Below are 26,015 nucleotides of genomic sequence, written 5' to 3' on the forward strand. Positions count from 1 at the left end.
TATGGGTGGGCCAAAAAGAAAGCTATTTAAAAAAACAGAAACTCTCCCTGTATCAAAAAAACTTTTCCATGGCAGATAGATGAAGGGTTTTTCCCCTCTCACTAAAGCTTAGCCATGTCCCAGTGTTTCATTAATCCCGTCTCCCTTGGCCAGAGTTATTTAGTTACCCAGTTGATTCTTTACTGGTTAGATATCATTTACCAGTGAGTCAGATAACACTACATGTTCACTGCTATAGTGTTATAAAAAGGAACATTTACGAACCACTGGACTTATGTGTTGGATGTGGGAGGACATCAAACAACTTTCAGGAATCTGAATCACACGGCCTCCTCGGCACCATGAAGTTGTGAATGTTGTTGTGAATGCTTCCATTTGTGTGAAGTGGTGGTTAAATGACGCCAAACAATGCACGTTACATCTTCCAGTTTATCATTCCAGCAGCCATAATGATTCAACACAGGGAGTGACATAAAGACTAAGCCTGGAGGACAGTCAAACTGGAAATACCAGTGGGTGTTGCCAAAATGTGTTTGTGCGTCTGAGTATGCGAGTATATTTACAGCAAACTTCATCCAGAGCATAACCGAGCACAGAGAGGACCAACATGTATGTATCACACTTACATGTTCATCTTAATTCCCCTCTATACACTTATATTCATAAACAGCTCCAGAAGCTCCTGCTCCATTTCACAATATTCTTGTTTGTAGGAAAGTGTGATAAATCCTGTCAGCACAAATTTGGTGACTGATCACTGACCCCCAAAATGACACTGTGAGATGTGAGATGAAGGTTTTCTTGCTTGCCGAGCTACAAAAGATGTGTAAGTATGTACCCTTTACTTCTTTGTGCACAATGTTTCACGATTGACTCAGACAATGCTGTACATCTTGCACTTTCTTTGAGGTAAAAGAAACAATCTCTTCTGTGGCTCTTATCTCTAGTCAAGAGCGTCAGTGTCATCAGAGGGGAGGTGTACCTTTTTTCAAACATCACTGTACACTGACACTTTATATAAATATATATGAGGAGAACAAAATCTTCCTAAATGCCAATTAAAATATTGCTTAATATGGGAAGTGAAATAGTTTGTTGGCTCACTACAAGAATGTCAAACATGCAAAGAGAGTAGACTTGCCCCTCAAGTCAACTCAAAGACAGCTCTCCATTCCAGAAGCCAACCAGGGAGGGACCGGAAACGAGCAAAACAATGATTTCCATGCACACCACTGACTGACGTGCCAGTTTCATACACGATTTTCACATACACACTCTCCCACTGCAGATAGTCTAGCACATGGCCTGTGACTAACAGGGTTTAAGCTTAAAGGACCAAGCCACAGTATAATACAAGAATCCGTACAAGGTAAAAATGGAATCAAACAAAAACCCACACACAGGTAAAAAGCTCACAGGAGAGGGTTATTTTTCCCCCTCACAATCTTTTACATTTATTTATGACACGCATTTGCAGATTTTAGTGTTCGGAAGTTACAGGATCCATTAAATTAATAACCAAATTTTTTGCATCACAGACTGACATGTCAGAACTTTACATTATTATTATTACTAAGTTACAACCAACGGCCTCTGTAATTTCTGTGTGCAAGACCTCACAGGCTTCGGTCAGAGACAGAGCCATGTATTGTAATAAGATAAGAAAGGACAGGTGGCCCAGTGATCAGGTGCCAGACTGTTTGCCTGCCTTAGAGCTGAGCTGAAGCCTACTGTGTATCTACTGTGGCTCTACTCGATTCTCTCTACATTAACCTCTGATATAGTAATTAATAACAAGATAGATGAGTCTTTTCAACCTCTCACATAATTATTCATGCCAGATAAATGCTTTGCTATTTGGGGACTCATTCGCAAAGCACCTGCTGTATGACAAACAAACTTATTTCCTGTTTGAAAAAACCACAGGATGTGTGAAAGACACTTGTCACCCTAGCACAGTCTTTTCAATAACTTGAAAAACAAACAACTGTTTCCATAAGCCACACACCAGAGGACTTAAGACTCTAACCTGTGATGTCAATCGGACAACTGCGTATGTAGATGCATTGGCTTCAATAATCTAAACAAACTAAAGTGGGTAAACATATATTACAATTTACCAAGTGGAATAGAACTAGGTCAGAACAACGCTTACCTTGCAGCTGTTTAAACCGTCCTTCCAAGATGTTAGAGTATTGCACCTGATTAACAAATGCTGCTGGGGACAAGCAGGGCTCTCTCTCCCTGTGCTCCCACTCCATGGCCGTTGCTCTCTCTCCTGAATATTCCTCTCAGATACAAACTGAATGGGAGTTATTGTGCATAGCACAGCGGAGACAACCTTTCCCACTAAAATGTATCAAATCCTTCAGAGAGTTTTCCAAAAGAAAAGGAAAAATCTGTATATCCAAAATAACTTGGCTTTTCCCAGATTCACGCAGCGCTGTAGCCCAAGTAAGGCACAACACAAGTTTGAAGAAATTGCCGCCTGTTCTTCTCTTCATCTACTGTATGTCCCACGTTGTCCAATGAAAACACAGCGTTGAGTGCAGGGGTGGAGGATTTTTTTTTTTTTTTTTCAAAGAAGCATTTCAAACAAAACTGAAGAACATAATGTTCTCTAGTTTCACCACCTCCTATGTAGAATTTCACCGCACTTGTGGCCTCCAAGCAAAGTAAACTCTTCTGGTCGCACTCCCTCGTGGTTCTAGCAAAGTAAGACTTGCAATCCCTTCCCTCCTGGCTCTGAACTCACACTTGCTGGAGCACAGCACAGCAGAGCAAGCTAACTGGCTGTGGTCGGATGGCTGTGTAAACAAAGCCTGCTGTGCCTTCTGAAAATTGTGTCATTTGCATAAGGTGCGTTTGAGGGAGGAGCACAAAGGAAGAACATGGTGGGAGGATAAGGGAGGGAGGAGGTGTAGAGGTGGACTAAACCATTAGAATTCTTTGCTCAGTGTAGCTTGAGGCAGATTATTCAACTCCTCCTAATTCCAGGGAACAGCGGGGTGTGGCCTGCCGAGTACATACATCACGCAAGTCCCCATCAGATTGTGTCGTCTTATCCTCTAGCCGTGTGGTTCCTTTTTATTCCCATCACTCCCTTCTACAATGTTTTATCTCCCCTATTCTGTTGAGGGGCTCTGCTTCATGATAAGACAGGAAGGAAGTTGTTGAGTAAGTCTCAAGCACAAAAAGCTCTTTCCTGCCTCAACAAGATTTGAAAGTGTGAACTTGTGTCTGTTTATAAAGCAGACAGTTAGCAGGGTTGGGGGTAGAAGTGAGTGAGTCATTAAGAGGTACAGAACTATACTGTACTAACACTTTTTTGTTTCCTACATTAGGGACAAATATAGAATTCATGCCTGGCACTCTTTGTTAAGGAAGGAATATTTATTTTTAAATGTTTAGCAGTCTTCACCGTATTATTTCGAATCCTGTAGTTCGAACAGGCAGTTTAAATTATGCTAGGACCTAAAAGTTGCAAAATATTATTCTATCATATTGAAGCAAGAGGAATTACAGACGTTTAGTGTACACTTCAGAATAGAGGTGAGAATTCTGATCTTGAAGGAATCCATAATATACTTTTTAAAGTCAATCAGACATTTTACCAATGAACCAACTGTAATCAGTTAATCCTAATAGCGTGGTTGCACACAACATACATAAACCAAAAGAGTGATGGCATACTACATGGCTGTGTTGTTTGGCCACATTATATCACATGTTTCTATCATGAGGTCTCTTTCATGCATGAAACTTGAGCTCGAAGTATGATGAATGAGGAGCTGGTGCCAAAAAAACATTGTGTGGCAGTATTTGGGCTATGCATAGTTAGATATGTCTCAAAATGAAGTTATCTGTAAAATTCTTCAGGCAATAATCAGCACTTCCAGAGGTATTACACAAGAAAACTATTCAACCACCTTGAAAAGAAGCATCTATAGAAACATGTCGAGAGAGTTTCATTTAAGTCAGTACAACCCCACTCGTCTGTACTTCACAAGGTCAGGGGGCAGTAGTAAAAAGATCTGGTTGTGTGTTTGATCTCTGTATGTCCTGATGAGCCGGGAGCATCTGGAAGGGTCTCATTAAAGGACCAAACGCCTCGGGCCTTCTGTGACTGGATGTTTATGGAGGGAAACTGGACTAATGAGATTCAAAGAGAACAGGCTTCCATCCGAGGAGCAGACTATGCTATGACCACATGCAGAGGGAGATGATTGAGCATATACCAAACATTAAATTTCAAATTAATATGAGGGGCAGATGTGATGACGGGTCTGTGTGTCTGGCATTCACATCTTAACATACTGTATTACGTCAAGGCAGTTTCCTCCCTTTAAAACCCATCAATCATTTAGATATACTAATAAATAAACATACTTGGTAGTATTTAGAGGGATTTAATGAATCTTGTGAAATATGAAAACAAACCGTGAGAAAGATTGCAAAAGGAGGGTGTGGGAGAAACTCTTGCATTAATTAATGATAATTTATGATGGTCTGTTTAGGTGAATGGACCCCGACGAGACAGAAAAGATAGGAGCTTCCAGAGGACTAAGCACTACCAGAAGGACATGATCTATTGATGAACGATTTTATCGCCTCTTCTCCGGACCATAGGGAGGTCAGAGGGCGCTGGCAGTAAATATCTGATCTGAAGAAGAATCCCCTTGGGGCGAGTGGGGAGTCACTCAAGTTTTAATTTTCAAATGTGAGAGTGAATTGATATGATATTCTATTCCTCTGTGTTGTTTCTTAGTTAATAGCATGTATACATCTAATATATAGACACGGTCTGTGTATATTAATTGCTGGCTTCTTAACTTATTTGTCATGTCTAAGGCAATTATGTGGATTATGAAAGGCAGGGGCCTCAGGCCTTGCTCTTTCCCACTGTGGAAACTTGCATGGCACATTTGTGTAACTGTGAGTGTTAAGCAAGCTGTTTCTAAAGGGCCTTTTGCATAACCTGCCATGCCACCTACACAGTACAGGAGAGTAGATAAGGGGTTATTTAAGCAAATAACAATGATCTTATCACAGAGGAGGCTTTCTCTGCTGAGAATATAGTAGCAGCAACTGCTGGCACACCACAATTAAAATTATTTAAACAAACCTAAACTGCAGGGTAAAAGATGAAAACCAGGAAATGACGAAATCATATTGCAGGCCAGGAAGAAAGGCAGAGACAGTCGGATTGAATCAGAGCGTGAGAGAGCAGTGTAAGAGGGTAGCAGCTCACAGAATTCAGAAGGTCTTGACATTTGGGATGATTGTAAAAAAAAATGGGCATGAGCTGGGCCTAGGGGCAAATAGCTGCTATAACATGTCAAAGAATGTGCATGTCAAGCCTACACTTGTTAAACAGAGATGATTTCACAGATATTCACACAGCAGGGCACACACACACAAGCACACACAAGCAAACAAAAGCTACTCATACCCATAGTTTTACTGCCCTCTGCTGCTTTCTTTAATTATATGAGCAAGATCTATACAACCTCTAAATTCACTACAATGCATATATACAACCAGAATACTGTAAACAAAGCTGTGTTTTCTACTGAGTCCGGCTGTATTTGTAAGTAAAATGAGATTTATCTTTTCTTTGACTACCACCATAATCAAAGCTCATCAGAGCGCGTTTGTGTGTCTATCTGTCTGTCTGTCTGTCTGCCTGCCTGCCTGCCTGCCTGCCTGCTGCTCCCCTCTGCTGGGTTCTCCATGATACTTCAGCTTCACATAGGGTGAGTATCTCTCCCTTATTAGACAATCAAGTATCTATCTGATAAATGGGCCACGATAAGATTCAGAGAAGATACGTTTTAAATTGACGTGATTCGGAGCGATTCAATATAATATGATGCAATCTGACACGATTTCTATTTAATGTAGACATTAATTTGCCCTAATAAATTTGAAGAAAGCAATTATGTTAAAGCATTGCTTAGCTTCACATAGATATTTCATAAAAGAGAATGCCATGTATTTTTCGTTCATTTAATTTACCTTTATCTTATTGACTTTATCTTAATTACTTGAATGGGCAAAGATGGACAAAAAGACTTGAGGCTTACTGCATGAACAAACATTTTTAACATTAAGAATATGAGGCCAAGTCTTTCTGGCACCCCCATGCCCAGGTGCCTCATTTTGGCAGTTAGTTGCATGGAGAAATATAAAAAAAAGTCTTAGCCTCTGTAGCCCCGGTTGTTTCTTGTTTTTTAATAGTCATTAAAAGGCAGACTTAAGAGAACAGACTAACATTATGAAGATAACATTGTTTAATCTCCTGAACGGTGCCCCTTTGATGGAGGATATTCACCACTCCTAACCTCAAAGTCTAGCCTCACTACCTTATTCTACCACTGCTTATTGCTCTTTGGTGAATTCACTTTACAGCTCCCTGGCTTTGTCCTCCTTTTGGAAGTATTTCTGTCTCGCTCTATAAAAACAGAATTGTGCCTTTTGGGAAAGAATCATTTTGAGTTTGTTCCTTAGTCTACAGAGCCTAATCAGATTTATGCAAATCTCATTAGTTTGTGATTTTGTCTGTGAATGATGTCCCCTTTTCAAACACCTGTCAGATTTATTTTAAAACGAGTTAACATATCAAACTAAATATGAGACAATGTTTTCTGTTATATTTAGATTATATATATCTTATATTTAATCTTTCTAAAGGGTGTGTTTTACTACATTTGTTGTGGCAATCTCAGTTCAATCTCTCGAGATTTACATTTAAATACATGTCTGTTAATTACTATTGCCAAATGAGGTAATACAATGTAATTTAAATATTTATGTTTTTGCAGTATTACAACCTGGAAGAAAAATTCTGTATTATGTTTCTGCAAATATAATATCTTTAAAAAGATCTGCATGTAAATGCAGAATGCTAAATGTTTGCCAGATGGTAGCCAAGGCATTCTGAGATTGCCATTAATGAATAGTGAACATTTCGTTCTAATGACTTCAATTACAAAAAAATGAAAGGAAATGCAATTTGTTTGTCAATAAACTTAGCACATATTACTATCATTTATCAAAAATGCATCTACAAAAAAGGACAACGGTATTTTTCAGAGGATCAGATTGAAATATGCCATGATGCCATCAGGTCAAGCAAGGCAAGTAGTGCTTAACAAGTTAAAGCTCAAAATAGACATCAATGTGGAAGCGATGTCTTTTCTCACATCAGATTTCAGAACAGCATTCTGTCCAATAAAGGATCTCAAATTCTTTGTTTGCATTCATTTTGTTATTTACTGCCAGCTTGCGGCAGACGCAGGCTATTGTGCCTGGAAGCTAGCAAGACTTCCAGCTGATGCTCCTAAATGTAAATAGAACGTTGTTTGTAATCATCTTTATTTAGAAATTTAATGAATACAGTCTTAAAAGTCTGTGATGATGGACAACTAGCTCAGCAGTCAAGAGACTAAACACTGAAGAGAATCTTTAAAAAGTTGTAATTACAAACACCTTTAAGACAATCCAACACAAATCCAGCCACAAAAATCATCTTAGAGCTGAGCTAAAACAGTATAATATTCACAAAGATCTGTTTTTTCTGGCTATTGTATTTTGTACAATACCTTGTGTGGGTTGGTGTACCTAAAATACCCGGAGATCAGTGTGCCTGGTACTGTTCTCTAAGCAGACAAAAAACAAATATCTCCACTTTTGGAAAGGACATAAGTCAATCATCAGCTCTTATGTACAGTAGGTCATACTGTACATTGGTGAGGCCGGAAGTGTAGCATACCTGCAAGAGCCTTGATTCTCGAGCGCTCAAAGAGGCGTGCCGAACTGTTTTCATTATCCCAGTCGGTCTCTGCTGCCAGATCCCAGCGGTTGTTGATGTCATTATACTGCTGCTGGATCTCCAAGCTGTCAAAGTCTGTTGGCGAGATGGTGCTCATGGTGTCCAGGCTGGAGGAAAACACATTCAACCTACAATTCAGACACAAAATCACAAAAGGAGACAAAAGTCAGTGAAAACGGAGGGGAGAAGACATTGCATGATATCAGAACGCTTAATAGACCCTTGAAATGACCCTTGAAGATTCAGTTTAGAAACAGAGAATCTATTTCCATTTCATCAGGGGCAAGAGGATGCACAGCAGCCTCTCAACTGCCCACCAGTTTCATATTCTCAAACGACAGTCATATGCAAATAGTAGCTTGGACAGCACAACTGCCAGAGTGTGTAATAAGATAAAGACTTTGAGATAAGTTCAGCAATGGCCATGAAGTCGTTATTTTAGCAAACCAGTAATTGAATATATCTGCCGATGTAAGCCAGAGCAGCTCCAGTAATTTCATTACAGCTTGAGTGTCAATGGCAGAAACAACCTCAATCTACACTGATTAGATTTCGACTTGCACATGTATAAAGCTACACAGAAACACAAACACAACGCTGATATGAGAAACATAGAGGACAAAAACGAAGAAAAAAACGCTGCACAAATACAGCAGTACAAACACTAACGCGCACAACTTCCCACTACATAAAACTTGGTATTTACAGAATCAAAGATCAAAAATGATTCAACAAGTGCCTGAATATTGATATGCATCTTTAAGTTGAAGTACAAGGAAAACATATAATCAACGAATAACAACATAAGATGAAGCATGGCATAACATTACACTACCACAACCAATCGCTTTCCCTTCAGGTGACCCTGCATAGCTGTTGTACTGCTGTGATTAGCCAGTTCCACTGTGCTTATTTTAGTGGTCCGTCTAAAATACTCCCACAATTTAGATGATTCTCTGCAGGTTTTTGCAGGTGCAGCTGGAGTGACAGAGTGCAGCCATTTTTGTGATGCAACATTGCCGTAACAAATAGTGTTGCTTACATGGATGCATTGCCTCTGCTTCTAACAGACTGTCATTTAATGTTTGTCTGTTCATGTTACTTGAGGACCAAAAAACTGCAATCAGTTGGGCTGCAACTAACAATTACTTTCATTATCGATTAAGCGATTAGTTGTTTGGTGCATAAAATGTCAAGAAATGCTGTAAAATCTCAATCGTGTTTCTCAAAACCCCAAGATGATGTTTTGTTTTCTCCACACACCAAAGATATTTTGTTTACTGTCAGAGGAGCAAAGAAAAGCTGAAATCAGAGAATTTTTACTTTTTTCATATAATCTAGTTGAACCAATTTATCGATTATCAAAATAGTTGGCGATTAATTTAGTAGTCAATGTTTGATTACAAAGTATGTAGAATATGTTTGATCTTAGTTATTTAATCTTTACTCCAACAGAGTTCACAGCCTTATTCAAATGAAAACTTATTTCCCATGTCCATGTTATGTTTCCTGCACTGCAACATTTCTTTTGTCATATATTTGAACATCCAGACCCCCTGCACAGACAACAACCACGCAGATAAAGACACTGGCCGTATAATGACATATCATGCTTATTATGTGGTAAGGCTTCTGAATCTGCTGCTTAGGTGAAGCTTACAATTCATTTCAAGATTTACAATCAATTTATTAAGCCATTTCTTTGTACATATTAAATCATACAAGTCACATTTCTCCAAGTGTAGTTATGTCAAACACAAACATTAGCATACCTGATCCGAGGCCTGTACTACGAAGCTGGATTTACGGTTATTGAAGTAACTTCAGGTTTAACTCTGGGTTTTCCGTCCTACGAAGCTGGAGCTCTTCTTACCATGGTAATTCACAATGGTTATTTATACTGAATGGCTAACCTGCTCCAGATCAAGCTAAGTTTGAGATAAAAGATCAAAGGCAAGAGTCATCATTCTACAGGATCCTGTCTGGGACAAAAGAGTTGAGAGCAGAGACGTTGAGAGAGAGAGAGAGAGAGAGAGAGAGAGAGAGAGAGAGAGAGAGAGAGAGAGACAGAGACAGAGACAGAGACAGAGACAGAGACAAAGACAGAGAGAGAGAGAGAGAGAGAGAGAGAGAGAGAGACATCACGTTACAACGTCCCAAGATATTGAGCTCAACAGTGACCGCCCACTTTCAGAACATCTCCCGTACCGGAAGTGAATTTCCGATTCACTCACTCCATTGATGTTTCATAAAATCCTTATATAAAGAGTTTTAAACCTGGATCCAAGTCAATAAATGATGAGATGAATCGTTACCATAAAACATTTTATTCAATAAAAATTGGAAAAAAGGTACCAGACTCTGTAAATAATGAGTGAAGGAACTACATTCCAACCAATCAGAGACGTCGATGTTACACTTTAGGGTTGTGGAATAAAACATGTTTTTCTTAAAACAAGGTTAATATCATACAGACTTGTGGCTTCTACAGGTGCATATAAAAGCAAATAAAAGCTGTCTGAGGAAGAAATCAGAGTTCTATCACTTTGTCTCAAGCAAAACTCACTGCTCGCCACAGTATGGTACCCTAAGGGTTCTGACAGCAGAAAGGAAAACATCACATCAAATATGTCCGATCAGTAACAGGGGTTCCTTTGTTTACAAAAAAAATAAATAGTAAGGCAAGTGCATAAGACCAGACAGCCTAAGTATATGCACTGACACCCAATGGGGGATCTACATTAAGATAAACCCCAACCAGAAAGACCCATTAACAAACAGGGGCCATTTGTTTAAGAGCATTGGACAGATTAATAGATGAGGTTTAGTAGACAGTTAGTTTATCTTTTGTTGTGTCTAGTAGCTATGTTTTATTGTATACGGAGATAATGGTGGTAAGGTCATGGTGAGGTGTTTGAGGCATGGATAAGCTAAGCATCACAGAGGACTGCTAACCCTGCCCTTTCATTCAAGGTCCAATTAATTATAATACATCTAAACTCTCTTGTCCCCATCTTGGCCATATAAACTCTTTTCATTAAGTCTGCTATCTGGCATGATGGGTTCAGTCTAGTCTATGTTGTATCCGATTGTGCTACAATGAGACAATGACAGGAACAGAATCCAGGGAACAAAAGAAGTGTTACTCTGGAGGAGTAAAGAAGACCAGCTAAACAGCACATTGCATATCAATGAGGCTCGAATTCAGTCTCTGTTCTTCAACTTGTGGTGGGATTGAAAAAACACGACCACAGCTAATTACTGAGCTTTGTCTTGTTGAATATAAAGCTGCCTGTAATGTGTCTGCTAGGGCCTTACTTGGACTCATCATGTCATGCCAAGTCAATGCATCCTCTTAATCAAACCTGGAAATCAATAGCAGACAGCTGCCAGAAACAATAACTATCCATATCCATTGCCAGTGTATAGTCAGGCTGGCTATATACAGTATTCTTTGAATTATTAATTAAACAGATAGTAAAGTGTGTGTGTGTGTGTGTGTGTGTGTGTGTGTGTGTGTGTGTGTGTGTGTGTGTGTGTGTGTGTGTGTGTGTGTGATTTTGTTGGAGCCAAGCATAGCTACTGTAATTTCGCCATGCGATACAATTTACTAATTAAACAGGAATATTCTGTGTAAGATATTATCTTTTAACAGAAAAATACATTTACTATGTATTATATACAAATCTACAGACTGTGGCATCAAATATTATGAATATTATTGGCTTCAGTTCTAAATCAACAGACCGTGGAATTGTACATGATCCCAAAAGTATACCTTAATATTATTAAGCCAAGTCAAACAAGTTACACATTCCAGCTATAAAAAAATAAAACAAAAGCTTGGCAAATCCTATTAGTGGCAGATTAAGAAGTGGCTGGCAATAGAAACTAAATGCAGGGATTAAAGTAGAAAGCCGAACAACGCCTCCACACTGCCCCCCTCCCTGACTTGTAACCTCTCTACTCATTGGCAACCAAGAACTTGGCTAGTGTCCCAAACAAACCCAGTGTAGGTAGTCACTATGTTTATTCTTGAATCCCTTGTTTCTAGGATGGATAGTCTCAAAAACACAACAATCAAACAGTCAGTCCACAATCACTCCACCCCTTCCAGTCCCTGCCCTTGTAAACCTAATGTCAAAGTGCAGAGATTTATATCCAGCTTAATTAGCCAAAACATGACAGCATTGCAGGAAGAGACACAAGCAGTAGAACTGCTCCAGGCCAGGCCAGACAACGACGATGTCCATGAAAATCCATCTGTGGGAGTGGACCGGGGCGGGGGCTGTGAGGTCACCAGAGGCGAATGGAGGGCAATCCTCCCCTTGTTGTGGATGGGAAGAGGCTCAGCTCAGGGTCTGCACTAATCGCTCCTCAATGGATCAGACAAACAATCCCCTGACCTACTATGATACAACCTACTGTACTCATCCTCCCACACATAACAGTGTGGCATGAAACCACACATGGAAGCTGAGATGACCTATTACATCTCCCCCACCACCACCGCCTACACCCACCCACCCACCAACACTGCTCCGAAAAGCCACACATACTAATGCACCCACTCACAAAGTTACCATAGTGTGAACACTAAAAATAATGCTAGCCTGAGTGATACATTATTGCCTCCCCTAGTCCAGAGAGGAACCACATCATGGACAGAAAAGAAAATTACCCCAAAACTTTGACTTTGCTTTGCAGAGTTGAAAGGATTAAGGGCCTTTCCGGTCCACAACAGTTCTGGAGACATCAGATGTTAGCCCCACAGCTATTACAATTCATCTTCCAACAGTGCTACTTGTATTAAAAGGAAACACACAGGCAGTGGGACAAACAGATGTGACATAAAAAGGGTGCATGAAAGAGGTTCTATGAAAGAAAATCCCCTCAAGGCCTAATCCACAGACACACATTAATGTAATGAAAGATTTTGAATGTGCCTTATATCCTTCATATGCCTTATGCTATTAATGTTGCTGTAGTGCTATGAAAACCGTAAGTGAAGTGGACACAGATTCAATGATAGCGTTTCTTCAATATTCATAAAAAATATCATCAAACTGGATAGCAAGGCATGTCCTTCATGGAGACTGACCTTTTCAAACAGACAGCACAATGCTTTCGCTCAACTATAAATAGTAATCATGTAGCGTAAATTGCATTTTCCGGAAAAATAGTGCTTCTGAAAAAGAGAAGAGGGAAATTGGGACAAAGAGGAGAAATGCCTCGAGGCTAAACACCGGCTTCTGACCAGGCAGACACACATCAGGCTATCCCTCACCGCAGAGTGACACCGGCTAAGGAAGCAGGAGAGTGCCAGCAGCATTACAGGCAAAGCCACCACCTCTTTCTGTCTCACCCTCTCCCTCCTCCCCTCCCAGTGCTGCTTCCCTTCGCCCAGCTGGCCTGTTTGTCAATGCGCCCGTTAATCAGGGAGAGAGGAAAAGAGAAACAGAGCCCACAATGACTCCCCAGCAGGGAATTAGACCTGTGTTCATTAGCCATCCACACAGCCACCATGCACAAGGGGAGTAGGGTAGACACACACACACACACGACCACTCCCATGGACGCCAAACAAAGGAGCTATAATATCTTACAATACAACTCTTACCAAAAGCCATAGTATGATACTGGTATCGAAACTATTCAATAATCAAGTGCTAAATATTTTACTTAAAACGTATAATTATGGCTGTAAAGAAGCCAAATTTACACGCTAGTTTACATAAACAACATTTAATTAGTTCAAGCTGAGGTGGCACCGCTGTGTTGCCCCAGATCAGCCTGCGGTACCCAGATGAGCCGGGTCTGGAGGGTGCACAAAGCCTGCCCGAACAAACTGGCCCCATACAATGGAGGAGTCAGCAGAGAGCTGAGGCCAGCCGCTCGAGTCTTTCCTGTTTGCAGAAATGAAGCAACCAGGGGCACACACGTATCAGAGGCCCCTCCACAGGCGGCTGATCCTGACCTGAATGCCCTGCTGAATAGGACAGCAGAGGTCCTTTGTTGACCTGTAGCATCACATTCATCACAAACTCAAGCGGCCAGAATGCCCTTCACACGCAGACATGGACAAGTTACTTCAGTTAAGAGCACCAGCTCTGAACACAGCATAGTGCAACATGACATATACTTAAAAATTAATAAATTATTTTCTACTATGTTTTCTATTTTTTTTTTCTAAATAACTGATTTCAAGTAAGGATTAGTTAACATATATTATTTTTCAACTGACATTTTACTGTGCCCTAAATCATCTTTAAAAAGTGTCACAATCGAGTTTTAATGATTCTTCAGAGAAGCTGATCTTTGACACAAGATGCACTTGTACACCTTTGCCTATGAGAGGTGTCAGCAAACAAGAATATGGATTAATATGATTTTTAAAGCACCAACTGGTACAAATACTATGCCTCTCACATGTTTAAAAGAGATGCTTTACAGGGAAGCTGTGATTATACACCTGATGAATCTTCATTACCTTCTTCCTACTGTGGTCAATCTGGCCCATCCAAAACTGTGGACTGTTTATAACAGGACTACTTGAATGGAGATTTAGCAATGCCAACAGTGTGACCAAAGCAAGGTGAGAAGTTATTGTCCAATAAGCTTATGCTTTGCTTACAAATACATTTGGCTGGAAATCAAAGTAGCAGCATCCATCTCAGGCACTGACAGAAATCCAAATTAAAAACATCAGTGAATTAAATATTTATGAAGATCGGGCTAATCCACGGTGGATTGGTTCTTGGCATTTTAAAACACAGAAGACCAAGTGCAGGCATTAGGACTGATGGCATGTCTATAGGTCTTCTCCTTTCTGTGTGTTGGGACTCCATCTTGCATTACCTAGCACGACACAAGTGGTGGTGGAAGCATTGACTGACCCACACAAGGTCAACCATCTTAGTGGCACCATAATACCACCGTCTGACAATAGATGCCTACAGTACGGCCATCGCATTAGCGTTAAGTGTGATGTATATGTTTAATTATGTAATTGAGACCATACAGTTCACATAAATTGAATAATTCATGATGTGCTTTGAAAGAGTTCTGGGGGGGGATGTTGTGGTGTTGCAGCTGTGTCTAGCTCCTGGCTGCTGTCATGTGTGGCCCTGTCATGTCTGTATTCTTTCTCCCGGTCTACTTCTATGACATAATTAAAATTAGAGGAGATAAGTGAACTGGACATGAAAAGGGTGCCTACTGCACTTTTGAGTGTTTGGAGTGTAAATGCTATAGAAGTAATAAAAGCAAAATACCTTTTGATCAACGTGTCGGCTACATTTTCATTTTCCATAGTTTCACCTTCTAACATTTAAAGCTCTCACATAGTCCGGGGTGGAAGAAGGATAACTGTCAAATGCCTCGTTTATGGTTTACTTCATGGCAGCAGATTAAGATTGAAACATTCCGACCTTGAGTCAGCGTCAGTGTCCCTTTTGTGGCCTCCACAACACAGGACACACGTGCCAAAAACATTCCAAAGGATTACAAATGACACGACCAAGTGTGAATATATTAAAGCTGAAAAAAAGCACAATAACACACCCATACTGAACTCTCCGCTGAACTTTGAGATGTCGCATTACCGAGACATGAAACACAAAATGTTAAATGAAGAATTGAGGAAGCGGCACTAATGAGACAAGGGTAAGTGATATTGTTCACTGCAGGACAATGAACGTGTGAATTGCAGGAGCTGAAAAAAAGCTTTTTCGTGAGGGATTTTGAGAATCAGCACTATGGGGGGCCCACATTCACAGTGCCATTCCATTGTTGAATGCTTTTCATCTAGACAGCCACCCAGCCACCTCACAGCTATTTCTCTTTTATCTATCATCACAACCCGTCTGTCTCTCCATCAAAAAGGCTCTACGGTTATTTCAACAGGGCAAGAATTAGGCAGCAATTCTTCAGGAAAGATTTACTTGTTTTGGTATTTGTTCGTCCTAGGAAAAGCTATTCAGAGCTAACTGCCTTGAAATACACAAAGAAACACATTAACTACCCAAGTACACTGTGCACCTTGAATAACAATTACAGTGTTATTTTGCCTGTAGTTTCCACATTTGGTGTTCAGTCATGTCACAGCAGGCCTCTGCGGCTATATTTCAGCCACAGCTCCAAAGGGACATCATTAATTATTAAATATGCTGCACGTGGCCTGCTTTAACCTTACACCTAACGCCGCCTGCAGACAATGCTCCATGAGCATCGTTTCACCAAAGTGAACAGAAAGGGAAAGTCAGCATGTCGCCCTCTAGTGGCACTGTTCCCAACAAAGTGTCATTTCATGCGGCTCATTTGCAGCCCATTTACCTGATTCTTGATCATGTCGCCATACAGACCTTTTGTGTTTCATAGATAATAAAATGGATAAAGTTGAACTTGTGATTGGCAAAGAGATGCTGGAAGAAAATATTCTCAATGACATATTCACGTTTATTTGGGCAGGGGTTCCAAGAAGGAGACCTCAAAGTTGGTTGCTCAATTGTCTATATATTGTATGGTGAGTGTACTGTACACAAAGTTTAAGTTGTGGACCTTTAACATGAAGCTGTGAAACATTATGAGGGGAACCTAAATGTACAGTTCACCTCTGAGCAGAAATACCTTTGTCCATTAGTGCTAGTGTTATGCAAAATTAATTATGTGCTGAGGATTATCCAAAGTCTGCTCCTATCAGGGTGACAGACCGTCGAAGGCAAACTGAACCGAAGGTAGGAAAATAAAAAGATCCAACTTGGAATCATTAACAGGAGTCTTTAAGAATGTATTGAAACAAAAAAGGGGAGCGATAAAGATGGATAAATATGAAAACCAGTGTTCTGGTCACACAGCAGAGGAGGTTGTAGGGGTAAAAGGAAAAGGCATTTTGAGTACAACAAGACGAACCCCTGAACACCCTCTGGGTGACTGAGATTTATTGCATTAAGCTTGCAATCAATGTGTAAACCAGTCGCTGAATATAAAGTGAGACAAAAACCAGAGGTGTGTTTTATTGAGAGCCACTGACGGAGGATTGTTTTCGTGATAAAGAACCCTTAGGTTTTACTTCCACATCCAACATCTACATCTGTCTTAACAAAATGTCCTTTGGAAACACACATATTACCCTAAACTGTTGCAGCACCGTTTGTAATGTCAGTGAAGACAAGTTGGTCCACCCTTTGCATTGAGCCAACGTGATTTCTCTCTCTAACCACTGTACTCATTCTTTCAGCTCTCTCGCCCTCTAATTTCAAATTTCAGCAAATGATGCAAAACATAATCCTGCATCGTGGAATCTATCCTTTCATCTCCAATTAATAAGCACCCCCCCCCCCCCATATTTGCTATGCAAAAACCCAACAGCCCATCAAGAATGATGATTCGAAAAGTTAATTTCGTTATTAAGCACACCCATGTGTTTTATTTTTTGTGTTTTAACATTTCTTTTCAAATGGGTTGATGTCTTGGGCCATGACAGATGGTTCTACACGTGGTAGCCAGCAAATATCAGCTCTCAATCTCTGCAAAATGGGTCTTAAAATGCTTAATGTGCACGTAGCCGACTCACTTCTGCACACCCTTTGTCAACAGGGTCTTTTCGCCTGTGAGCCCCCTGCACATACTTGTACCCGATGCATCCCTGCTATGACTCACAGCCTAGGCCAGGCACGCAGTATACATCTCAGTCCTATCATAACATAAGCACACAGCCCACAATGTCGACAGCTCAAAAAAAAAAAGAGCTGCAGCTTTGCAAGATGCCAGCGCGTCTTGGTACGTGACAAATAACAAACAAGACGTGGGTTCGTTTAATGGCAGAGCTGCTGAGAACGAGGATCCCGTCCATGGCTGTGCGAAGAACCACGCAGATAAATGTGGCTGCGTTTGACATCGATTCAAACAAAGGCGTGGGGAGAGAGAGCCCCACAGAGAGGTGGTGGTGGTGGTGGTGCCCCCAGTAACCAACGTGAGATGCACCTCTTCACTAAAGAGGCTCACAGAACCAGACACGTCACACGAGGGACTCGGTTCGGATCCGACATCTGTCTCGGAGTTTCAGAAGCAGACACGCGACGCGAGGACGTCGTCCGACGGCTCGGGGGAGAAGCTGCTAGCGGCGGCAAGCTAGCAGGAGTCACCTGGACATCACCCACACTGCCCCTGCCGCGGGGCAGCCTCCTCCTCCCGCTGCTGCTGGTGGCGAGGAATACAAACACTCATTAAAGAATGACTTACCCGTTACTTAGTCTTGTGGTGAGGGTCGGGCGGGGGGAATATGGTTTTTCACCAGACGTGGAACAACACCTCCCCTCGTGCTCGCCACGCGCACTGACTGAGCTAATTCAAATGTTAACGGTCGAAGAAAGAAAAGAAAGATCCCAGGTGCCTGTGATTGCGTCTGTCCGTTAAATCCGCATCCTCGGAACGAGCTCGTTCCCTCCTCGCTGCTGCCGGCGCAGCGCGTCACGAAACCAACAACCAGTCTTTCTATCTATCCATCCATCTATCCATCCATCCATCTATCTATCCATCTATCTATCTCTCTCTCTCTCTCTATCTCTCTCTCTCTCTCTCTCTTTCTCACAAACGGCCGCGGAGGAGGAGGAGGAACAAAAATTCGGCGACGATGAGAAGAGCCCGTTTTTGAGGAGGCAGGTACGAGACGGACATCCGCAGCTTCTTCTTCTTCTTCTTCTCCTTCTCCTTCTTCCCCTCGCGGCCGAGCATCCGAAGAGCCGTCCGCACCTCCCTGTGCTCCCGTTGAACAGGGGGAGGAAGACGAGGTGGTTGGTGGAGGTTCGGGGTGTGTGGTGGGGGCGGTGGGTGGGTGGGAGCTGACCCTTCACAGTCACATGGGGGAAACACGGCGCTCGCTCGCTCTCCACTGTTCTCAACCGTAACCGAGAGAGAGGGAGATGCTCAGTCGGTGTGTCTGGTGCTGTCCCTGGTGCTAAAAAACAACAACCCAGAAAGCCTCCAAGCCTTGTACTTCAAATGTGTTTTTTGTCGTCTTGCAGTCGTGATGACGTGCGACAAAGACAAAGCACTGACAATGATTATTTACACTGAACGCATCACCGTCGCTCCACGTGTGGCTGTTGCGGCCCATTTGAACAGCTGGCTGATCTTCAGGGCGTCACGTCCCCCCAGCATCTCCTCTGTAACTGGTGAGGATTCATTTTTAAAAAAGGGGAAGGGGTCGAGATCAATAAAGAATTCATGAACAACAAGTCCCCAGGGGGTTCTGTACATCCATGCATACTGTATATCCATGCATGACAGACTAACAATATAGTGAGCCATTGAAGCATCTCTCATATATAGTTCCCTTTTATTGAGTCAAAAATCAATAAGCTATATCTCCTTCGAGGAAGGCATTTTAACCTGCATGTCTTTGGGCTGTGGGAGGAGGCCGTAAACACAAGGAGCACATGCAAACTCCACACACAAGGGCCACAGCCCATCAGCCGGGGTTTGAACCCATGACCCTTCCCACAGCATGAACCGACAGTATCAGCCACTGCCCCGCCGTCCCGAGTCCGAGACTGGTTTTTGGGAGCGACGAAAACACAAACACTCACTAATGGTGATGTTTTATTTTGAAAAGATTTGCACCAGTCTGGGCGGCATTTTATCACAGAGGACCTGCTCTATAGCACTGCATTATTCCTGAGATACCGTGCAGCACCTGGTGTGACAGAAAGCAGGTCATCGACATCTGGGTTATTCATAAAGCCCTGGAAGGTCCTCAAGCGAGAAAGACATAAAGGCTCTGATAAGATTTTTTTTTTCTCTCTGTTGTACAGTGCGTTGTCGTAATGTGAGCAGTGATTTGATTCGATTTTTTTTATTGCAGATGAGTTTGAAAAAAAAATAGAAAGATCCAGATTCATTCATGTTGTTGTTATGTGCCTGTCCACATAACACCAACATGAATGAATCTGGATCTTTTCTATTTTTTTCATGTTGGTGTTATGTGGACATGCACCTAAACTCCATCAGCTGAATTATTTTTGAGTAGGGTGTGTATCTGTGAGTATGGGTGTAGCTGATCCAACAAAGTGGTAGTGGTGAGGCCTTATAGGATGATGGGTCTCTTAGGGAGGGCTGAGCAGTTTAGGAAAATAGCACGCTACTCATTATAAGCAGTTAGTGGCAATGAAAAAGCTTTGCAGTGTTGTGAGCGTTGGTTCCGGTGTTCTGCCTTTTTGCTGCGACTGTATTATTGTAGCTGAAGCTCTCCAAGTGAGACATCAACATATTTCAGCAAATTTACTGAAATTTTGTTCAAATACTTTTATCGCACTTTGTAGCTCACTCAACAGACTTATTTTCAGTACGGTTGATGGATATTTAAGCTGGGGTGAGGCAAGGCTCCGCTGGCTTTAACACTGTCACTCAAAGTTATGGGAAAAGTGGGTGTTGTCACTTTTTAAATAATGAAAATGGCCTTGGGTATTTACACTTAAAAGGAGGGATGGGAAGGCATATATCTCAAGGGAGGTATACTGAGCTGGTAATGGCAAGAGATTAGATTGTTTGTCAATAGCTGTTTGGACGGAACCAGTGTTTTTGGTTTTAAATAGTTGTCTTTAGGGTTTTGGAGCATTTTTGCATTTTAAGCCACAAAACAGCTAGATTTATGGCAGGGAACTTATTGTGTCACTATATCACTGCTGAGGTGCCCTCAAGCAAGGCCCTTAATCTCCAACTGTTTCAGAAATGCTCATTAGTAGCCTGTAAATTAAACTGTGGTTGTGCTGGGGCCTCCCCTGCAGTAAAATATTTTTAACGCTACGAGTATGAGCTAAAAGGGGAGCACCCTAGTTAAACCTTCAGTTACATTATTATCTCCACCAAGGAGGTTATGTTTTCACCTGTGCCTGTTTGTTGGGTTATATTGGATGAGATAATCCTTTGTTGGTCCCACTATGGGGCAGTTTGCTGTGTTACAGCAGCAAAAGTGACAGTAAAACTAGAAACATCAGTTAAAAAAAGGTAATGAATAATTAAACATGCATATAAAAACAAGGAAATATAAAAAAAAATATATATACATTGCAAAACCAAATACATGTGTGCAGATCAGATATTGAAATTGCACAGAGACAGTGAGTGTTGCATATTGAGTTAAGTGTATTGTGAATTTGGATCATGTGGTCGACAAGGAGCAGAGCTGGTTGTACAGTCTGTTTGTTGGCAGGAATACACAGACGCTGCTAAACCTGAATTCCACCCAACTTAGTCGAGGGATGGGACTCTGGCCTGGGAAGAACCCATTACATTTTGGTGCTGATGCAGATGAAGCAGCAGATCGAGGATTTTCTTCCTTCACTTTCCCTAACTATTCTTTCTTTCATGACAAATGAATAATTAAGGTTAGCACTTCTATTTTGTCTTTTATATTTCTACTATAAGAAGTTTGACAATGATGTGTGGGATTGTTCGGCCTTGGCGGAGGTATGCGCTTTGCTGACTGACATTCTTTTATTAATTGAAATATAATATTATACAGCTACATGTTTTGTAATGCAATACAAGTCAAGTATGTGAGACGCCTTTCTTCCTACTATAGGTTGGTGCTTTCTCAGGAGAGCTAAATATCATCGAAGAAGAAGAAACCTGTCTCCAGATCTGTCTCTGTGATTGACATATTAAAATATCTAGACATCGTATACAGTAAGTGCTGACTGTAAGTGCTGACTCTTTCATTGTATTCCAAGACTTGACCCATCCAAACATCACAGCTCGACATGTTTTAAAACTATATACACTTAGAAGGTAGAAGAACACCTTTCTACTGTATGGATAACACATATTGTTATTACCATGCTAAGAAAATCTGTAAATTTCATAAAGATAGACTTTTTAAAAACGTTTTACCATAATTTTTACCTGCCTCATTTTCTATTCAATGAGGCTGAGATTTTAATAAATCCTATCTGATATTTGGTCTATCTAATTGTTTTATTGAAGTATATTTCATTGACAACTGAGCCATGATCACACAAAGACTTTGTAGTCGTTATTGCATTAGCTTGCACTTGTTTGGCCTCTTAAAACCTCTTCTTTTTGACATTGGAAAAAACTAAAGTTCAGGTAGATTTACATTTCACTTTCCAGAGGGTTCTCTGTCCAGATGCTAGACACTAGTGATTAAGGCTAAACAAAAGCCCCAGGGCTCTACAAATCACTCATCTGAGCCGTACGCCTGTGTTTCAGCATTGATAGTACAAACACACACACACACACGCAGACAAACACACACACACACACACACACACACACACAACCTGTTTACTCCCCGGCCCCAGGCCCCACCCCAGCTCGCAGGCCCACACCACAGCAGAGAGCTCATCCACAATCCACCATGACAAAGGGAAAGAGCTGAGCGCAGGATATAAAGGCTGCCGCTGGCTGCCAGAGTGTGTCCAGCATAGTGCTTTCTGCAGATTGCAGCAGTTTGAGCTAAACCCTTCTCTGTCTGCTCACTATAGACGGGACCTGGCCGGGTGGGGTCATCATTAGTGCCTGCAGTGGCCAGGGTGGAGCGAAGGGGGGGTCTTCTGCTTGGTAGGGTTGGTGTGACTGTACGGCTCCACCAGCGGGTGAACATGATCTCTATTCTTTTTCCTTCACAGGATAATTTGTGTGCGACTGATATTCTCAATTTTAAAGCTGAATCATATGACTCCAGTTCCTGGCAATGGAGGGAGGTCCGTGCACAGGCAGAAAGAAGCACGATAAGGGTCTACTTCAGATACAGTGTTAAACTAGTCTCCAGGAGGTGGCCGGCCTGGAGCAGCAGAGTAAACACATTCCCCCGGTGCTGTTTTGTGTAGCACTGTAGAAATTCTGCCACTGAATGCAGACCCTCCCAACGTAACAAATAAAATAGGTTAAAAAGTACAAGTACAAGTATATCACCAACATACAGTAGTACTACATTTTCTCCTCTTAGCGTTGCAACGCACAGTAAAAGTTTGCTGTACTTCAAAAATGTATTTATTACCACTGGTTGGATTACTTGAGATTTAAAAAAGCATAATTCATCCTTGCATGCTACTGTTTTTCAGCTGGTCCACCCTATAAGGCTGCCCTTCAGGGTTTGTTTCCCTATTAGCATCTCTAATGCACTGATGACGATTCTTCCAAATGTGGCCAGACATGGATATCTTTCTGTGCTGATGCCGACAAACTTCACTCCTCATTTGTAAACAAGAAATGGAAAAGGGAGAGAAGAGAAAAGGAGGGAATCTTTTTTAATGCAAGAAAGTCACTGTATTTTTTTAAAAATGTCCCCTTAATATAAATCAATTACAGGGATATTGATGACTGAACTGATCTGAAACGACTGGCTTTGATGCAGTTACATCTTTTAACTACAAACTCAAGTCAATCTTTATTAGTCTGCTCTGTAAATGTCATTAAACAGCAGATAATCTGGGCGTAAAATATGGAAGTCATTACAAACCATTATCATTATCTTATTATATTAAGTCATGTTTGTTCCAGAGCTTCCAAAGCCAACTGGAGCTGTATTCGACCAGCAGAGAAGACAGTTTCATAGCTGCGTTCTACAGACACCAGTGGGTTATTATCTGGTCGATGTGACCCAGTAAAAGATATTAATAACCCCCCACCACTTTTTTGAGTCATCTCCCGAGGACAACTATGCTATTTCTGCCGTGGTTCTTGCTCATCCTCTATCTCTCCAGTCCCTTTTCTTATCTCTGTTTCTCCCTAAACTAGTTGCTGGAGGTCACCCTGCTGTTCCAGTTTAAAATGATATAATAATTCGACAGAATGAAACCAGGACAATCAGGAGCTGTGGTGCCACTACGATGCAACGTGACTCACCGAGGGCTGAGGACCAGCTACAGGTCTGAAGGGAAAAAATACCTCGTCCTCACAGGGAGACAGACAGCTTCGTGAGTTATGACACTAATTTCCTGGTCTGCAAATATGCAGATGAGCTGTTTCGCACACAGTTAACATTTTGAATCACATGATCACATGGCAGTTACATTCATTTGTTGCCCAGGGGTTTTTCCGGGTGGATAATTTTATGCATTTTGAATAAAACACATCAGGTTTTGTAGCCAATGTGAAACAGACCTGCAGCAGTACACGACAAAAATGACCAAAAGTCAGTTCAACCTTTGTTTGCACTTGTAATAAAGTTACACTCAAACTTTTCCTTCTTGAGGCTATAATGTTAATTTCCTCAGACCAAAGACAGAAACATTGTTTTGAAATGAAAGGCACGGATAGTTTGCGGAAATATGAATTGATTTTATCGAAATATCTTATATTGGTATGCATGAATTGAGGGCAAGGTGTGTTTTCTCGTTTTGTGTGTGTGCAAATTTACAGTGAAATGAGGAATCTTGTTAAAATAAAGACAGTAAAGTGTAACACGGTGAAGTGATGATGTTTAACTACTTAATGAGAACTGTGAATATGTTATAGCACACTATGTGTACTGTGGTCATATAAATACGCGTGAATATGTCTGGAAATAATTACACAGATGGATATGCGTGAAAGTCATTGTCCCTTCACAATTTCATCCATCGTTGCTCTTGTTAGTTTTACAAAAATGAACTTCAGCAGTGTATGTTCAGTGTGTTAAAGCAAATCCATGAAGGTTTTTTTTCATCTATGAATAAACATCTACAATATGTTTCCTCCACAACATTGAAAACAAAACAAATGATTAATTAATCATATTGCAGGAAAAGTGTGATTCTGTATATTGACACGATTATGTCATCACAGAAACATGGCCCATTCCATTTTGCCACCAGATATGACCTCATCATGGTGCACACATGAGGACAGTGAGGACCCAGTTAGATGAATGGGAAACATATGCATTACTATAAGCTTCATGTGTACCAGCAGCTCCCTCAAGTGGAAGAACTTGAAGATTCATTTTTTTGCCCCATTTTCAGAAATGGTAAAATCTATTTTTGATTTGCAAAAACTAAACTGTGAGTGTAGGAAATAATACATTTAACAATTAACACTCATTGTTAATTGTTAAACATTACATTTGATTTGTCATATGTTTGATTGCAAGAAAACGGAACTCTAAGAAGTATAACCTCTTCATTTATAAAGGCAACAACACTTTTTGAGGACTAAAATCTTTCTTAGTTTAATTTAGGAAAAATAGTTAATACCACAGCTAGTTTTGTGTAGAAGAAAATACAGTGTAGTAGGGTTTTACATTTTTCTTTTTAAAATATCTTATCTAATCTATAAATGGTCTCTTCTCACATTTCTACTGCCTCCATATGAGCCAGCTTGCAGAAAGCAGTCAACAACTTTCTCATTGACAACTTCCATCTCATCTCAGTTGACGACATGTAAATGTAAATGAGTAAATTGATGTAAGTTGATGTGACGTGTGTGTGAAGCGCATAGTGCAGTAGTGTGGAGATGCTTGTAATTGGTGCGTGCTTCATGCCTAGTTCATGTTCTGTGCCCTTTTCTGCAACTCTCTGCTTAAAGCTACCGCTGCTGGCTCGACCCCCTAATGGGGCTGAAAAGAGGAGCTGAGTGCACAGGTCTCCCCTGATGCCAGTACTCAGCCTCTCCACCAACAAGGCTCCTGCAGTGCCTCCTCGTGGCCACACATGGTAAGTGGGAACTTTAAACTGAGGATAGTTTTTCCCCTATGGCCCCTCCAAAACTTCCATGTAGTGTAGCTATTCATCTGATCAAATGATCAAAAAGACATCAGAGGAGCCCAAAGACAAGAAGTTAGAGATGAGTAAAGTAAACTTGTTCCAGCCACATTGCACATTGTCTTATGTACAAAATGATACCATGCTCTCTCCTCTCCGTTGACTACAGAGAAGTTGCTCTTACCCTGAAAAAGTTTTGCAATCTGACGGTTACTTATGGTGAAGAGTAAATCCAAGAATGTCCACTATTATTCTAATTGGAAAAGTTACAAAGATTTCTCTATGATTAATATCGATATTAAAACAAAGCAAACCAATATAAAGACATGACCACTTGCACCACTCACTGCACTATGTCTGTACACTGTACAGTGTTAAGTCATAGTTTATAGTTTATTTTGTCTGCTCTGGTCCTGCATGGTTTGAAATTAGTTATAAGCAAAACAATACATAACGCTCCAAAAACACAAGAAAAACAA

The 26,015-nt window shown here is 41.0% G+C and overlaps 1 protein-coding gene and 2 long non-coding RNA genes across 11 annotated transcripts in view; 2 read left to right on the plus strand and 1 right to left on the minus strand.

Annotated features, from left to right (window-relative positions):
• LOC118301545 (spectrin beta chain, non-erythrocytic 1) overlaps window positions 1–18,210 on the minus strand; it is a 45,732-nt gene extending 27,522 nt beyond the window's left edge. For 5 of the 7 annotated variants that reach the window (XM_035627157.2, XM_035627155.2, XM_035627153.2 and 2 more), the window contains exons 1-2: window positions 18,077–18,210; window positions 7,775–7,962 (exon numbers count right to left, since the gene is read on the minus strand). In XM_035627157.2, the coding sequence (XP_035483050.2) occupies window positions 7,775–7,931 (157 nt within the window). In that variant the 5' untranslated portion in view covers window positions 7,932–7,962; window positions 18,077–18,210. Of the gene's footprint in view, window positions 1–2,155; window positions 2,832–7,774; window positions 7,963–18,076 lie in introns of those variants that run through there. The other 2 variants (XM_035627158.2, XM_035627156.2) reach the window with 1 other exon arrangement.
• On the plus strand, window positions 541–7,760 carry LOC118301547. Of its 2 annotated transcripts, XR_004790328.2 has the most exons (4): window positions 541–609; window positions 714–826; window positions 4,518–4,720; window positions 5,746–7,760. It is a non-coding gene; the product is annotated as an uncharacterized LOC118301547 (long non-coding RNA). The 2 variants fall into 2 exon arrangements; XR_004790327.2 differs by having other exon boundaries at window positions 4,518–7,760.
• Window positions 18,211–18,365: 155 nt separating the features above from the next.
• On the plus strand, window positions 18,366–26,015 carry LOC118301548. Of its 2 annotated transcripts, XR_004790330.2 has the most exons (4): window positions 18,366–18,496; window positions 21,417–21,520; window positions 23,647–23,772; window positions 25,361–26,015. It is a non-coding gene; the product is annotated as an uncharacterized LOC118301548 (long non-coding RNA). The 2 variants fall into 2 exon arrangements; XR_004790329.2 differs by lacking the exon at window positions 25,361–26,015 and having other exon boundaries at window positions 23,647–24,413.

Source organism: Scophthalmus maximus, chromosome 2 (assembly GCF_022379125.1).
Source record: "Scophthalmus maximus strain ysfricsl-2021 chromosome 2, ASM2237912v1, whole genome shotgun sequence".
In the NCBI taxonomy this organism is placed as follows: Eukaryota; Metazoa; Chordata; class Actinopteri; order Pleuronectiformes; family Scophthalmidae; genus Scophthalmus; species Scophthalmus maximus.